The following is a 17,660-nucleotide window of genomic DNA, read 5'->3' as shown; positions in this document are numbered from 1 at the left end:
ACACATCTGGGATGGTTCTGGTCATTTGAATGACATCTTTTTGAAGCTGGATCGACACTGAACATAAAAGAAAACATTCGTTTTTTGTAAAGTGCGGAAACACAATAAAATGTTACCTTGTATTCTTGAATGAAATTAAACAGCAAGGTGGATTTTTAGGATTTAACCATCATGTCAACTCTGAGGCACCTATGTGTTAGTCTTTTTTGTTTGTTTGTTTTTTATCGGAGTTGATTTACAACGTTGTGTTAGTTCTCCTGTACAGCAAAGTGAATCGGTTATACGTACACATATATCCACTCTTTTTTAGATTCTTTTCCCATATAGGCCGTTACAGAGTATTGAGAAGAGTTCCCTGTGCTATACAGAAGGGCATTATTAGTTACCTATTTTATCTATAGCAGTGTGTATATGTCAATCCCAATCTCCCAATGTATCCCTCCCCCCACCACGTGTTAGCCTGCGAATATAAATCCAACAACTGGCCTTCCAGACTGCCAAGGGATGAAGAGAGCATTCTTAATGGCAACTCTAAAACCAATTATGGCTCAGAATGAATGAAAAGGACCACAAGACAGGTTTTTGTTTAAGAGTTTATTCTGAGTTTTCATTTTTGGATAACCAAGCAGCTCTTTAAGGAGAATGCACAGAAGAATCATTCTGGCACTTTTGGATAGTACATGAGATTTGTTTAATAGTCACATTCAGTCTTCTTGCTCAGCCCATACTCTGTGTTTGGTAAGCAAGCTCAGCCCATAGGATTCCAGAGTTAATACGTAACCATATATACAAACAGCCAATAAAACCATAATGGTGCCTAGCGGCCAAAAGGATGGCGGAGGGAAGGGGATCGCTAAAGTGTCCTCTAGGCTAGCTTAGCTAAACAGAATCCACGTCACACGTGAGAACGACAGAATACACTGAGCTGAAATGAGAATTCGGAGCACGAATGGGCACTTGGCGGCATGCAGTTGAAAGAAAATGGGGATCGTTTCATAACTTTATAAAATCCAGGCAGTTCAATGAAAGAAGTTAAGAAAAACAAACGAAAAAAAAAGCCAAGTAAGGGACTGTCTGTTGTCACTGTAAAAAAGGCACTTGGAGTTAATGGGACCAGAAGTGAAGGACTGGCAGCTGATAAAAACTTCAGTACGATTTCATTAAGAGGCTTGGATGTTCAGAGGTGACACTCAGAAGTTCCTGAAAGGAGATACCGAAATAAACCACAGGCGAAAACGAAGGAATAGATTCCTTACAACCAAATTGTGTGTGTGTGTGTGTGTGTCTGTGTGTGTGTGTGTGTGTGTTTAACAAAAGCAAATCGGAAACGAAACCTAGCCAAAGCAACAATCTAAGCAAAGTTAAGACCACGAAGCAGCGATGCATAGTTTTCCTTTGAGATAATGCATACCTCCAGACACTAAGTGCCAAGCTAATTTCTCAATAATAACTTCACAGGAGCATTATTGTGATAGAATTGATTCAAGCAATGCAAAAAGAGTTTCATCTGTTCCCAGAATCTGCGGGAGCACTGAGGTTATCATCAGAACTCAGCGACATCACGTGTGGTTTTTTGGTGTCCTCGGGGGTGGACACATCAAGTACGGGGAACGACGCGGACATTCTGACACTCCGTTCGGCCATCTCCCTGGAGGCGACGCATTCTTTCTTCTGAGTAAGAACTTTACTTCCAAACACTTTGACAGCAAACGGCAATTGCAGAAAAAAGTCCACTTCCCACTGTGGACGTGGTTCCACTTCCTCCGCAAACAGGTCAGCGCTTCCGTAAGAAAGAATTTTTGGCAACTGGATTCTAGTCCCCCTGTTGGGCGGCTCGGGGCCGCTCATTTGATGTTGAACGCCATCAGGGGTCGCTCCTCCCGTTTCTGCCACGGGCTCTTCTTGCCTTCGCCCTGGTCGTCGTCGTCGTCTTCGTCGTCCTCTTCCTCCTGAACGGATCGCCTCTTGTCGGGACTGGCCGATGGCGCCGGGGGGACGTCCGAGGTTCGTTTCGTCGTCTCCTCCTGCAGGCTGGGCAGCTGGCCGCCGCTTCTCCGGCTGGAGCCGTCCAGCAGGCACCGCAGGGCACTGTCCTCGGGCGTCCCGACCGCGGTGCCGCCCTCGCTGCCGCTCTGGTCCATGTCGTCCAGGTACACGAGCTGCGTGTAGGCCGAGCTGTCCGCGGCCCGCGGCTCTTTCTGCGCATGCTCCTGGACCGGTGGGCGGTTCTGCGGCAGAGACAAGGGGTCTCCTCTTCCCTTTCGGGCAGATTTGGGTTCATTCATATCCACGCCAGAATCCAAACTGGCATCATTGCTTCCGTTCCTCCCAGCTCTTTGGAGATCAATGTAGGAATGTCTGACGTGTGCATTGGACCGGCCGTCCAGGGACACGAACCAGGCCCGAGGGTGGGGAAGGGGCTTCCCACCCCCAAGTTCCAACAGCGCCTTTTCGGTCAGTAGCTGGACCTCGCTGTTCATCTGAGCCAAGGCTGCGTCGTTCAGGGATGCCGGGATGGAAAGGGACTCGGACATGGATGCATTCTGTGGGGTCCACTCCCGGGTGCCCGCGTCCTGTAGGTGCTGCTGCGAGATAGCCTGGCAAGACAAGGGCTGGGCCTGGATCTGTGAGGAGGCGTGTGGGAAGATCCCCGCGTGAGGGCTGGAGAGCTCGGCCTGCAGTCTTTCGATCTCGAGCTGCTGGTCGGCTGGGACGACCAGGGGCTGGCCCACATACGAATGGTCCCCTGGGAGTTTCATGTAATGAGCCGGGATGACCAAGGCGGGTAATACTTTCCTGTAAACGCTGTCATTGACCTGGTCCACGGAGCTACAGCAGATCAGCTGGCCGGGCCGCGGGAAAGAGGTAGGTCTCTCCAGGTGGTCTACTGATCGCGACATCATACATTCAGTAGGTCTGCGTTCCATCAGCTGGTCTTTCTCCGGAGATGAAGGCGCGGGGTACATGTGTTCCTGAATGGTGAGCTTACTTCCTGTGGAAATGTGGGTCACGGAGGCCTGCCCGTCTCTGTCTTGCTTTTCAAATAAAGGCTGCGAGAGCATGGCATTGTAATTCCTCCTGTAGTCACTGTTGCCGGGGGACTCATAGCCTTCCCTTTCCACAGACTTCCTGGCCTTTAAGGGGAACATCTCCACCGACTTACAGTAGTCTTTTCCCAACGTCCCACTCGGTGTCAGGTTGTCAAAGGAGATTTGGCTTTTATCCTCCTCCTTGTGAGACAGGAGTTCCTCCCGAGAGCTGAACTCCTGCGAGGTGCTGTAGGAGAGCTTCAGCATGGGCGTGTGCATGTCCACCTCCCCGCTGGAAGACATCATCTCTAAATGGACTCCGCTCATCAGCTCCTTTGAGCGCGGGGCGTCGGGGGGGCGGCCCTGGCTGGTGACGGAGAGCGGGCCAGGGAATTCTGATTCCCGCCGAGAAAACAGCAGGTTGATGTGTGACATGGAAGTTGACTGATCCCTTTTGGTACTCTCCAGGGTGGCAGGAAGTTGCAGTTTTCTATGGTGCTGGCGGGGTTTCAAGCACTTCCGCCTGCGATCAAAGATACAAACCCCAAGATTAAAGATTCTCAGAACAGTGAAGGTTCAAGTCGAAACCTAATTCTCAATTCCCACAGGAAGAAACAAGACAACACAATGAATTGGCAGCCAGAAGCCTTCTCACCCCGCACCCTCAGCCCTAGTTTGATTCTGAGGGTCGCAGATTTTACCCCAAGTACATCCAAGTTATCCATTCAAAAGCAGAGTCGACGATAAACCTTCTTGCAAGTCGATCAGATGAGGCATCAAAATAAGAACAGTTCTGCTGTGTCCTTGAGAATATCATCTCTTCATTACCATGTAGGACTATTCTGAACGAACCATGACAACTTATTTTTTTGTGACCGCCCTTCTAAGAAACATTTTACAGTGTGCCTCCCACTGTTTGCAACTTACGTGACAGATGTTCAGTTCTTAGGTACTTTTTCATGAGAAAAAAAGGACCTCGACTCAGAAAAGGACCTCGATATCAATGCTTGCGCAAGAAATTCCAAATTAAAAAAGACAGTGCCTCAATGGTAACACTTTACCTGCAATAATATAAAAGGAGACACAGCAAAACCAAAAGAATGAAAGCCATTCCTCCCAAGATGGCCAAAAGAAACACCGTGTGATACGTGGCGATGTCCTGTGTGACAACGGGACCTAAAAAGTCAGAAAAGGGCATTTGAGATTTGTGAAAACCTTTCAATAAAAAGAGGGGAGATGAACTGAGAGCGTGATGTTTTCCTTGCTCTTATTGGCTGGGGTGTGGAGCGGCGGCCGGATGCAGACACCCTTTAGATGGTGTGCCTGCAGCATCACCGTCACTTCCCTCAGTGAAAAGGGATTAACCCAAACCATCACTAGAGCACTCTGAATACTCAAATTCTGTGTGCAGTGTCCAGGGTCCTTCCTTAGCATGGGGTACCATTTTCATCATTCTAAATATGTGATCTTTTAATAAAAGAAAACTAGATGCACGATCATATAATGAGGGGGACTCATCCATTCAGAGACATGGCCTGAAGACCTGGGGATTTTATGATACTGCAGAAGAAAAAAAAAAAAGTCATGAAATTTGATTCTCACTTTCCCTGGGCAATGATTACTGTGTAATCATTGGCCTAAACCCTTGGTCTAAATGAATCAGTTGAAATAAATTTCTATGACTTAAAAAAAATAATCCACAGCTTATTACAGGGGTATCAAGGGTTTCTAAAATGCCTCCTGTTTTTAAAAAATAACATCTTTCTCTCTAGTATCTGTTCAAAATGGCTAACCTGATGTGGCAACAGACCTTTCCAGAACTTACAGACAAGGTGATCAGAGGTAAACATATTTTCTTTTTAATCTACATTAAAATCCATTAGAATCCATTACATTAAATTGGGATTTAATTTACATTAGAATCCCAAGAGGTAGTTTAATTTACTCCTTATGTTCAACAGTAGTAAGAATCTATCTTAATGTTGCTAACAATGGATTGACAGCAATAACGAAAACCTCCCCAAATTACAATATTGGGGCACCTATTGGTGTCCAGGTATCTTGGCAGTGCTCCAAAAGATGGGAAGGAAGGAATGTGGTTAGATCGTACATTATGTCAGAGGAGCAAGGTTATGATTACTAAACACCATAAACACCCATTTTTTAATTGATTTTTTATATTCAAAGGGACAGATTTCTTCAAAAATCTCTTAAAAGCTAGATAAATCCAAGGGGACTTGTGGATTTTTGAAAATAGTGACATTACTTAAGTTCAAAAGATGACATCATTCTCTCCCAATTACAAATCATTTCAATGGGGTGAGGGTGAGTATTTACAAAAGTTGGAAAAATTACTGACAACTATCTACCGCCTTAATTGTTCAGAGAAACTTTTTTTTTTTGGAAAAGTTACTGACAACTACCTACCGCCTTAATTGTTCAGAGAAACTTTTTTTGGGGGGGGGAAATTACTGACAACTATCTACCACCTGAATTGTTCAGAGAAACTTTTTTTTTTCTTTTTTTTGACACAGAGACAACCCCACAGACATACGTAATGCCTTGGCAGGGGTCACCAAGAAATCTGGGGTACACATAAAAATCATTTCCAAATAACTGAAGCTTGGTCCTTTTAAGTACTTAAAATGCTATTATTTTAACTTCTGCCAGTGGAAATCTTGACAAACTTCACAGTCATACTTCATTTCCTTCTTAACCAGAGAATGAAAGAGAAAACTCTATTTTCTTGTTGGTTTTGGGCTCACGAAAGCACAGCATCACTGTAATTTGTTTTAATATAAGTGACGGCTGTGTGGTTACCAATATACACATTTCTACGTTAAATGCCGTCAGGGCTGTACTATGTGTGCTTTTTATGGCTTTTTGTCTCTTCCTTCACTGCTCTCAGGAAGCTTGGGTCGACCTACATCTAGCAGTTCTTCTTCCCCTCTTTACAAAAGTATCTATTAATCTGTCGCATGATAGGAACACCGATCGCCATGGTTCTTTGAAATAGATCTAAAATAAAAGTTAACTTTAATGCACGGGCTTTGTGGTCTCTACTTTGGTACTTAAGGACTTTTTTTTTCTTTCTTACCTTACTCATAATCATATTCTAGACATTTCAGATTTGGAGACTGAGGCATTTCTGTAGCTGGTTCATGCCTACGTGGCTACAAGAACCATACGGTAAAGGGAAACGCATAGTCTTATAACCCAGATGTGAAGTGTACATTTTCCCAGGACTGGACTATCAAGTAAATGTAACTGACTTTTCAACACCCATCTAGGGTTGGCCTCCATCAAATTAGTTACTTTGGGAGTCTAAGTGTTCATCCCAGTGATGATTCCATTGGTAAAGTATTTTGGACTCCCATTTTGAAACTGCCTTCATGGTTAATTGACGAGACAACTTTTAATCACAGCACATTTTGACCTAGCTCAATTACCTACTTTATTCACCAGCCTTGGAGGTGGGTGACTTTTAGATGTGTCTAAGAGAAATCAAAGGGACCCTCTGGGCAAAAAGATTGGCCACCTATGAAGAGTTTCTCTAATGATGACAGTCCAGGGGAAAAAGGTTCTAAAGGCATTTTGAGTCCTGGAAGCCATCCACTGGAAAGACTTCTCCTAAGGTGACTATTTTGAAAAAAGCAATTCTAGAATACTCCTAGGGATAAATCAGCATGGTTCGGTTAAAAAAAAAACCCAAACTTTTAGTCAAAATATTTGTGAAATTAAACTTCAGTGAAAAACATGAGTTAATTCATGTATCCTAAGTGGAGATGAATATTCTTTTAGATATAGAACAGGCTTCCTTTTAAGCCTTTCAGAAATGCCCGATCAAGGGTTTTGCCCCAAGAAGCCTCCAATGGTGACTTTCTGCTGGTCCCTCTAGTGATTGCCTTATACTACGTGTTCTCTTGCACCAGGCCACAGCTGTTTCAGAAATTAGGGAGGAGGTCTGACCCGCCTCTGTGGGCTTTAGATTAAGAATTCCCTACGGCAGCTGTCTGAGCAAAACAGAGATTCGAGACAAGGCTATTTTCTATGCATGATTCTTATCCTGGATGGGAGAGTTCCAACCAGAACTCCCCCAACCCCCAGGAAACACCTTTGACTCCTCATTTGCTTTTTCACACTTTCAACCATATTTAAGGAAGATCTGATCTCCCTGCTGACATCGCTTTCAAAAGCACACTTAGCCTGAACCCTCAAAGGAATCGGTTCCCATCACTGCAGATTTCGGGGGTCCTGTTACCTGGGTTGGGAGGAGACATGGCTGCCACCCAGTACCCCAACTGAGGGGCGATGTATGTCCACGTCAGCTGGCTGCCTTCCTGGTGCACGAGGCCGAGACCACTCTTCAGCCACGTTCCTGTGGGAGGCAGAAAAAAACTTCAGCCACATGCACGCTAAACTCCTATTTAAGGCGTAAGCTCATTGTACAAGTCACCTTCGGTGTCGTGTTTAGAACCCATCAGAGAGCCAAAAGGGTCCAGCTCTCACGGAGGGACTGCATTTCGCTTTCAGGAAAGAGTCGAACTTGTTTTTCTTCCTGATTAAATGACTTTCAGCCACTTTATCACACGTCCCTGCTTCCAAACTCAGATACTTTTAGCAGAAGCTTTTGGAGTTTACTCCTCCACCATCATGTCCCATCTCCTCCGGAAGCCTTAGGGGTTTAGAAGCAGAATAAAGGTAGCATGAAAAGGGCTGGTGGGACGGGAAAGAAGAGGGGAAACTCCAGCTCTGTTTATAGTTTTCATCCTCAAGCAAATAAACGGATTTCCTCTCTGGAATCGCAGACCTGTGACATCAGAGTTGCTTGGGGAAGTTTTTTTTTTTTTTTTTTTAACATCTTTATTGGAGTATAATTGCTTTACAATGGTGTGTTAGTTTCTGCCTTATAACAAAGTGAATCAGCTGTACATATACATATATTCCCATATCCCTCCCTCTTGCGTCTCCCTCCCACCCTCCTTATCCCACCCCTCTAGGTGGACACAAAGCACCGAGCTGATCTCCCTGTGCTATGCGGCTGCTTCCCACTACCTATTTTACGTTTGGTAGTGTATATATGTCCATGCCACTCTCTCACTTCGTCCCAGCTTACCCTTCCCCTTCCCCGTGGCCTCAAGTCCATTCTCTACGTCTGCGTCTTTATTCCTGTCCTGCCCCTAAGTACTTCAGAACCTTTTTTAGATTCCATATATGCTTCGGGAAGTTTAAAAAAAGTATATCGATTCCTTGGTCCTATCTTTGCAAATTCCAACCCATAAGACTGGCTTAGGCGAGTATTTTAAGAAGCTTCTAGTTGGTTCTGATGCTGGGAGACATGGAGTACGTCCAGGTCAGGGCTGTCTTCAGTCACTACTGTGAGATACTAGTTAGGGCTGTCTTCAGTCACTACTGTAACTAGTAGCTCACAGTAGTGAGCACCTCTGTGTGCTGGCCCGTCGCAGCAATGTGCTTCCTATACAAGCTATCTACGGTTCTCACAGCGACCCTACAGAGGAGGACTTATTTTCCCCTTTTAGACACTGGACACTGGTGAGACACGGAACTCTTCCGAGGCCTCCCAGGGGTAGAGGGCAGAGCAGGGGCAGACTAGGTCTCTCTGTGTGTCTGGCCTCAAGGCCGGTGCTATTTCTTCCACTCTGCCCTGCCGCATCTCCTACGAAACCTGCCAGCGTTTGAGAACTTTTTTACTTTGTAAGGTTTCCAGGAGCCGGTCGCCCAAGGCTGCCTGGCTGTCACCTGTCTCACCTGCAGAGAACCTTGCTTTGAGAGCCGGGGAGCAAGGGAGATTGCTGGCTAGGTCCCCACCAGCCCGGAGACACGGGTCTCTCACACGGGGTTCCTCCTATGATCACCCACCCCCTGAAATGGCTGCATGTGGAATCCTGTCCCCTCCGGGACTAAATGCGCCAGCTGTGCACCAAATATTCCACCTTCCAGTCTCCAAATCCCAGCCTTTCCTAGGTATACACATCACCGACGTGGCAAGAGCAGTTTTCTTTCCCTCCTGAGAAAAGAAGCAACACCTGGCAGACTTCCTAGGGCCTATCAGTTGCCATAGCAACATTCAGATGTAGGGGGTGGAAAGGTGCCCCAGCAACGCCTCCCACAGCCCTCCTCCCTTCCCCCTCCATCTCCTCCCCCTCTTCCTCCTCCATCTCCTCCCCTCCCCCTCCTCCCCCTCCTCATCCTCGAAGACAGAAGGTGAACAAAGAAGGAAGATGGGAAGAGGCCAGGCGTCAGCGGGTGCCCTGCGTAGCCTGACTGCCCCCTGCAACAGGCTGAATCATGGCCCCAGAGGATTTCAAGTCAAGTGAGACGAGAATATACGCTGGAAGGTTTCCAAAGTGAGGATGAGGATGCTCACTTCAGATTCACGTGCTGAAGAGCATCAACCCAGAGGTGGTCCAGCCACTCCGAGCATCACTCACTCCACAGGGCTGCTGAGAACATGGAAACAGGGAGCATGTGACACAGGCGGCTAACGTGGTTCTGCGTCGGGTCAGAAAGCTCGCCTGAAGGCAGCGAACGGATGGTTTGCCACCACTTCCGGTTTTCCCCTCGGGGATCCCATGCTGTTTAGCTCATGACTTACACACCCGACCCCACTCCCACACGCGCTCCCACAGGAGTGGCCCTGCCAGGATCTCCTATCAGCCAGGAAGCCGCCTGCACTCTTTGGTTTGCAGTTTCCCTCTTGAGTCACTGCTCTTCAAGTGGAGCGGATTAGGTTAGGCTAAAGGCGACCAGAGGAAAACAGCTGGAAGCTCAGAGCCCTGAGCGCTCACTCAAGGGCGAGCCACCTACCTGGATGGCTAAGTCGCCTTGGCTTTCTACGACACAGCCAACTGGAAACGGGCTTTTTTTTCTTTTTTTAACCTGTACGCGGGCCTCTCACTGTTGTGGCCTCTCCCGTTGCGGAACACAGGCTCCGGACGCGCAGGCTCAGCGGCCATGGCTCACGGGCCCAGCCGCTCTGCGGCACGTGGGATCTTCCCGGACCGAGGCACGAACCCGGGTCCCCTGCATCGGCAGGCGGACTCTCAACCACTGCGCCACCAGGGAAGCCCTGGAAAAGGGGTTTTAAAACACCTCCCAGTTACACTGGGAACAAGCCTAAAGGGTGGACGGACACACACACCCCGCCCCCAGCTAACAGGCCCGCAAGTCCAGCCTGTGATGCTTGTGGGAGCCAGAAGAGCCAGGGAAAGGCGCAGTACAAGCTGCTTTGGGAGCTCAGTAAGAACGAGTGCCTCTTGCGGTGGGCAGAGAAGGCTGGGACGAGCTGGGCTCCGGTGAACAGGCAGGACTGTCACCGGGGTGGAGGGTGGCCAGGAGCAGAGAGAAAAAAGAGGGAATAGCATGCACAGAGGCATGGTAAGTTACTGGCCCGGGGAACGGGAGGGACAGAGACTGGGGACGGCTGGGCAGGGCTTCCGGCGCCATTAGCAATGGAAGGCCACCCGCCCCCACCCCCAGTTCTTCCCAGGTTGGTCCTCACAACACACACTTTTACCAGAGGCTGTGACTTTGCCCTCAACTGTTATTCCAACCTCACATGCTTTTCCTCTCTTCCAAAAATCTACCCACCCTTCAAGATTCAAGTCACATCCTGTGTCCATCCTGAGTCCCTCCTGCGCGCAGGGACCTTCCAGGTCTCGGCGACCCCAGGGCACGTGTCACTACATCACCCGTTTTCCAAAGCATACCTCGCCGAAGTTGCTAACCCTCATCCTATGTTCCCTTTGTCTTCTCAACACCCAGACACATCCGTGGCGTGGGAACGTGACAGTACTTGAGGGTGAAAGCCAGACGTGCAAACTCCCCATTTCCCCTCGAATAATATCAGATGACCTCCTGTGCAAAGGTGGGTGTGGCTGGCAGGAAATGCAGTTAAGCTTGGGATTCTACTCTTTCAGACCAGAGGGAACAAAGCCAGCTGGGAAAGAGGCATCTATTTCAGCCTAAGTTTTCTGTGAAACATACATGTGTACAATGAATAAAGGGCAGCGCTGTCTTGGGATTCGGCAATCACGTTGTTATTGGCAAAAGCCATTTCCAAGCTTTCTGTGTAGGAAATTAGCTACAGGGAACACAAGAATTAATGAATTGTGTACTAGAAACATATGCTTCTCATTACTGAAATCCTGATGCTGTGGTGTGAGGCTGTTTTCCCACCTGAGGAACCTCCGCACTCGTAAGAGATTCTTGTGCTCATGGCTGGAGAGCCAGCGCCGGGAATGGTCACTGGTGACCGGACAGCCGGACAAACAGACCTCTGGAGAGTCTCTTTTGTTGAGCAGGTTATATGACCGCCAGACCCGCGGACAGGGTACCAGGAGCGGGTCCCTTCCATCTCTGTGGGAAGACCCGGGTTGCTCCTGCTTAGAAAATTCCAAGTGCAAGGCCACTGGCTTGTTCCCCTCCCTCCCGGGTGGGGCCAGCCTCTGAACACCCCTTGGTCATCACAGCTGCTGGTAGGGCTGCCAGGGTCAATAAGCTTGTCTCCCCTGTGGTCCGGACATTAGGGCAGCTGCTGAGGTCATAACAGCATAACGGGGCTTCCTGCCGACTCCCCCGGGCTCTTCGCAAGCGGGCCGTCCAGGCAGGTCTCAAGGTGGGTCACCTGGTGAAGGTGTGCAGGTAGGAGGAGGGTGCCATGCTTCCTTGTGCTCCACAACGCCAGCCCAGCCAGGCTGCCACCTTCATTAACGGCGGCCACTGCCCAGGGAGGGTGGCTGGCTGTAAAGCGGGTGTGCCAGGAGCAGGCGGGCTGGCGGCCGTGTGCGTCTCTGTGCTGATGGAGCCCCGTGCTGCGTCCATTACTGGGACTCTTATGTGTGTGAAGGTGGGAGAGCGATCCCTCTAGCATCACCGAGGGATGAAATTCCGCAGTACTGAAATTTCTAGATCATCAGATTTCAAAGCATTTGAACTCTTTCTCTTTAATGGTACCTTTGTATTAAGAAAATTTAAGAAATTAATATATAAAACGGATAAAAGACAAGCTTCTCGGGACTTCCCAGGTGGTGCAGTGGTTGGGAATCCGCCTGCCAAAGCAGGGGACATGGGTTCGAGCCCTGGTCCAGGAAGATCCCACATGCCACGGAGCAACTAAGCCCGTGAGCCACAACTACTGAGCCTGCGCTCTAGAGCCCATGCTCCGCAACAAGAGAAGCCACCGCAATGAGAAGCCCGCGCACCGCAACGAGGAGTCCCCTGCTGGCTGCAACTAGAGAAAGCCCGCACGCGGCAATGAAGACCCAATACAGCCAAAAATAAACAAATAAATTTATTTTTAAAAAAATTAAAAAAAAAAAAAGACAAGCTTCTCTGCAAACAAGTGACGAGAACCGCCCCCCCCACCCCCGGCACAACCCCCAAGACATCTCCTGAACACGGTTTGGAAGCTATTCTTCTACAGAACTTGGGTCTTATTTGCCAAAGTTTGAAAAGGCAATTTTCTGTAATTCTAAAAAGTATCATTTACTCCTGCCTTATAAAGTTGAATATAATTTTGATGTTTTTCATGATAATACAGGGTCATGATTATGATCAACTGATGCTGGTCCTAAAATACTGATGTGCTTAGGTCCCTACTGAGGAACGAAGTTGTTTGCTCTTATGCTAAATACTCCCACCCACAAATGTGTTTTCCTCGCTCCTCCCCTCCCCTCCCCCACCCTTCCTACACACTGTTATCAGCGGTTCTGTTATCAGCTCTGCTTCCTCACCACCAATGACCCCCAACTCCCCACCAGGGGCACCTACTACTGGGGACTAGATAACCCACCTGCAAAGACTGCATCTAGAATAAACTCCACAGGCAGCCACATGAGAGACAAATCCAGACGTGGAACAGAGATATGCTAAATCCAAGTTTCTTCAACACACATCCTCAGATAGGTTTTATTTTTTTCTTTTCTTTTTTTTTTTTTTTGCGGTACGCGGGCCTCTCTTGTGGCCTCTTCCGTTGCGGAGCACAGGCTCAGCGGCCACGGCTCACGGGCCCAGCCGCTCCACGGCATGTGGGATCTTCCCGGACCGGGGCACGAACCTGTGTCCCCTGCATCGGCAGGCGGACTCTCAACCACTGCGCCACCAGAGAAGCCCTCCTCAGATAGGTTTTTGTCTGAATTCTTATTCTCTAGAGTGAAACCCTGCACAATGGAAAGATTTTTCAAGGAGAAATACTTTGTTGAAAAACCGTCCTCATCTTTTTTTTTATTATTTTTTTAAAGATTTGTTTATTACTCATTTATTTTATTTATTTTTGGCTGTCTTGGGTCTTAGTTGCAGCACGCGAGATCTTTGTTGAGGCATGCAGGATCTTTTGCTGCGGCGCAGGATTCTCTGTAGTTGTGGCGTACAGGTTTTCTCTTCTCTAGCTGTGGTGCGCAGGCTCCAAGGCGCCCTGTAGTTTGCGGCACGTAGGCTCTCTAGTTGAGGCTCTTGAGCTTAGTAGTTGTGGCACGTGGGCTTAGTTGCCGCACGGCATGTGGGATCTTAGTTCCCTAACCAGGGATCGAACCCGCGTCCCCTGCATTGTAAGGCGGATTCTCTACCACTGGACCACCAGGGAAGCCCCTGCCCTCATCTTTTGAAAGCGTGTTAGTTATGTATTCTGCTGGCAAGGTTCGTTGTGTGTATAAAGCACCACAAGATTTTAACTTGGAAGCTATATTTAACTGCAATGAGTATTACACACAATAATTGACAGGCTGAAAAAGACACGCCTTATGCTCGTCTGTAAGATCTGATGGAGTCTCTTAGCGATCACCAAGGGTGCCGTTTTCTTGCTTGGTTACCAAGCAGGAATGAAAGCAGCTTTTATTTGCAAAATATAAAGAACACTGAGTTCAAAATTTAAACAAATGTCTATTGAAAGGGAAAAGAACTCTAAAATATGAAAAAGGGCCAAAAATATAATGTCTAATTAGAATACAACTGATACGGATCAGATTTGCCTTGCTTTTTCTGCCTGGCTCACTTATTCTGCCCAGAAGCCCCTATTTTATCAGCTGCACGAGCTCATCTCAGCATTTGGTAACAAGCAGAAAAACCCTGTTAGGATGAGCACTACTGATTTTGAAAAGGAAACTATAAGTGAAAACCTGCCCTTTTAACAGATTACACATTGAAGCTGGCATCTTGCGCCTTCGCCAATATACAGAGAAAGAAGTCATTGCTCTTATACCGGGACTTGTGACCATGTCACACCTCAGGACACTGGGCAGATAAAAGTCCAGTACGATCAAGGGCCGAATGAGTGCATAGACGACTTGCCCGGCCTAAGATAACCCCGCATGTGAATCCCAGCTTTGCCACTTTCCAGCTGTGTGACCCAAGGACACGCAGAGGATGGCCCAGCTGGGGGATGGCTGCTTCACACTTCCTTTGTCACATAAATAAATGGTCTCATCATTTAAGCACTTGTAGTTGGGGATTCTACTACCCTGTGCAGCTAACATATCCTAGCTGATGTATTTTTCCTGAAAGAGGCTGCAGTGAGTTCTACTAGGCCTGTACGCTGGGACATGAAGAAATGCCACAGCCACGCAGAAAACCCATCTCAAAAAAGTTCTATCAATTAAAAGGTGAATATTCACTCTGTGAAATAGAGCCATGTCTCTTCCTACGACTTAATGGTTCACTGTGAACTACTTGGGAACGTTCATGGCGAGAGGTGAGACGTAAATGCATGACACACGCATGAATTTGGACAGTAGGAACCTCTGCTGTCCTGCCCTTCAGCTGTTGGTTTTGGCCAATGACTGTCTCCTCGCTTGGGCTGTGGTGACTCTTGCTGAATGATCAGGATGGCGTGGGCATTAGCTCATTTGAGGGCAGTCCTCTTAAGAGGTATGTACCGCTCAGATCCACAGCGAACAGTTATTACTATTATTGCTACTTATAATCATAGGGGTTCCCCAGCTTCCGGAATATGCTGGATTTCTCTAGAAACCAGCACAGACTTATTTCCCAGGATTACCATCTGCATTATCTTAAGCTATAACCTCTACTATATTTTTCTACCAGATGTACGATTAGCAGTGTCAAGGTCTGAGCCTCTTTTATCACATGCTTTAACAAAACTTTAGTGGGACGAGATCACCCAGAAAAGTCCATCCGCCCTTAAGTCACATTAATCAGTAGAGCAGAAACAGCGACAGTGTCAATTTTTATGACATTGTGGAGTAGCCTTCTTTTTTTCCCAAATTAAAGTCTATGCCTTTGAATAGCTATGTTCCCTTTTTTGGAATTATTTTTTCATGAAGTCTGTGAGGAGGATACATTCCTTGTTAATTACACTGCAAAGTGTTTACCTGGTGGTCAATTACCTAACCATGCTTGTTGAAAGCAATGCAACTGAAGAGTGAAAGTCCTGTACAGATGGTTGCATTCCTGTAGCTTCCGGCAAGTACATTTCAGGACCCGTTTAAACAAGAATAAAATTAAGGGCAACACACTACAACCAATGACCTTCTGTTCAAAGCATAAAATCACAGATATAATCAATTATTAGAAATTAAAACAAGAAATGCATCTGTATTCAGCTACAACATGTTCCCTGGGTATTTTTAGGGTAAATTTTGAGGAATGGATTCTTAAAAATAAATTTAATCTAAGTGACTGATTTTTTTTTTTTTTCCCTTTCAGCTTTAGCTGAGCGATCACAAGACTTACTGAAACAAATTTTAGGAGAGGGCAGTAATGGGAAACCATAACGCTTCTGGCAGAGCTAGAGAAAGCGCATGCCTTAAATAGGTGGCCAGAGTATCAGCATGCATAATAGCATTAATAAAATTTAATGAGAGAATTTTGAATTTACGATAGGTATGTATAAATTTCCAGAAAGCAGCATCGGAGTACTGGCTAATTAAGCCCATATGGAGAGAAATTTTGTTCATTACCCACTAAATCCAACATCCATCCTGCAATTACATGTCAGATGGGACTGGGTGGGGGACCCAGACCAGGACTCTGGGAGGCACAGCCACAAATCCCCAGCATTTAGAAAACCCGCTCAAAACGAAGGGTGGCAGAACAGAGAAGGCAACAAACATCTGGACAGATGTGGTAAGATGCTCTCAACCAGTGCTTGTTCAAGAGCTTGTTACAGTGGAGATCTTGTTAAAATGCACATTCTGATCCAGTGGGTCTGGAGCAAAGCATGAGATTCTGCAGTTCGAACAGTCTCCCCGTCCACAGACCACTCTTTGAGTAGCAAAGCTCTAGACGGTTTGCACTTTTGTGGCGTGTGGCGACCCTTTCAGAAAACCCTAAGACCATTTCCCACAATGTTTCCGGGGTACACCAACGGGGTGGCCAGTACTTGAAACAACTTCAGAAATATTTCTACTATATTCCAGAAATAATCTAGTCACTTGTCAGATTACCGACGGGGAGCTGACACACACTTACTTATCTGAGTTTGTTCCAGATGCTTGAAGGGGCAGTGCCTCTCAGTGAACTGGCTGCTGTGGTTGTGGACAAATTGGTTCCAATCTTAAGACCTCTGTGTTGACCATTTTTTTTTCTGCCCAGAATGTGCTGCCCCCCAAGACATTCCCATGTTAGACTCAGAGGTATCTTTGGGATCTCAGCTCAAATATCACTCCTCCATAGGTTCTGACCAGCCAACCATTCTCCCCGACATCACCCTGCTTACCTGTCTTACAGCACTCATGCCAATGAAGTAATAAACTGGTGCATTGTCTGTCTCCTCCATTTGCAACAAAGACTTCATAATTACAGGGACCTTCCCTGGCTTGTTTTGTAATTGCTTTATCCGAAGAGCCTAGGACAGAGTAGAATCTGGCACAAAGAAGATGTTTACTATCTATCTGCTGTAATGAACGAATTGTTCAACTTTTAAAAAGAGAAGCCAATCCCTGGTGGCGCAGTGGTGGAGAGTCCGCCTGCCGATGCAGGGGACACGGGTTCGTGCCCCGGTCCGGGAAGATCCCACATGCCGCGGAGCGGCTGGGCCCGTGAGCCATGGCCGCTGAGCCTGTGCGTCCGGAGCCTGTGCTCCGCAACAGGAGAGGCCACAACAGTGAGAGGCCCACGTACCGCAAAAAAAAAAAAAAAAAAAAAAAAGAGAAGCCAAGAACAGAATTCCTCAGGAAATCTTTCAATATTTAAATGTTGACAGTAAATTAAAACACAACAAACAAATAAATGCCCCTAAATCGACTGTATGGGCCAAACAAAACATCTGGGAATGGACTGTTGTTTTGTAAACCCAGATCCAGTCCATCGTTCTATTAAGCCACATTAAGTCTTGGCACAGAAGCAGGAATGTACCAAAATCGGAGATTCTAGAACAGGAAGAGGATTTGAAGTCTGAAGGAAACCATGTTTTGTGTCTCCCCTTCTCCCTTCCCAGCATACTGTACATGTGTGCCAGGTACTTCCCTGGGCTGAATTTCGGCTTCTTTCTGATTAAGAAAGAATGTAGTCCCCCAACCTCTAGGGCTGCTTTGAGCACAGTGATGAAAAATGTTGGTTTATGGTCACACCTGTTTTGCTAATGAGTAAGCTCAGCTGAGAATGGGTAGGCAAAAAAATGCTTTCCCCAAACAGTCCTATTTTTCTTCCCCTTCA

General features: G+C 47.1%; 1 protein-coding gene across 1 annotated transcript in view; it reads right to left on the bottom strand.

Annotated features, from left to right (window-relative positions):
• Nucleotides 1-579: 579 nt before the first annotated feature.
• Nucleotides 580-17,660, bottom strand: part of FAM171A1 (family with sequence similarity 171 member A1) — a 124,775-nt gene continuing 107,694 nt past the window's right edge. Inside the window, exons 6-8 of the mRNA XM_004278598.3 lie at nucleotides 7,291-7,407; nucleotides 4,091-4,205; nucleotides 580-3,552 (exon numbers count right to left, since the gene is read on the bottom strand). Coding sequence (XP_004278646.1) covers nucleotides 1,845-3,552; nucleotides 4,091-4,205; nucleotides 7,291-7,407 — 1,940 coding nt within the window. The 3' untranslated portion in view covers nucleotides 580-1,844. The remainder of the gene's footprint in view (nucleotides 3,553-4,090; nucleotides 4,206-7,290; nucleotides 7,408-17,660) is intronic.

Source organism: Orcinus orca, chromosome 2, assembly GCF_937001465.1.
Source record: "Orcinus orca chromosome 2, mOrcOrc1.1, whole genome shotgun sequence".
Lineage (NCBI taxonomy): Eukaryota > Metazoa > Chordata > Mammalia > Artiodactyla > Delphinidae > Orcinus > Orcinus orca.
This window is presented reverse-complemented; position numbering and strand designations above follow the sequence as displayed.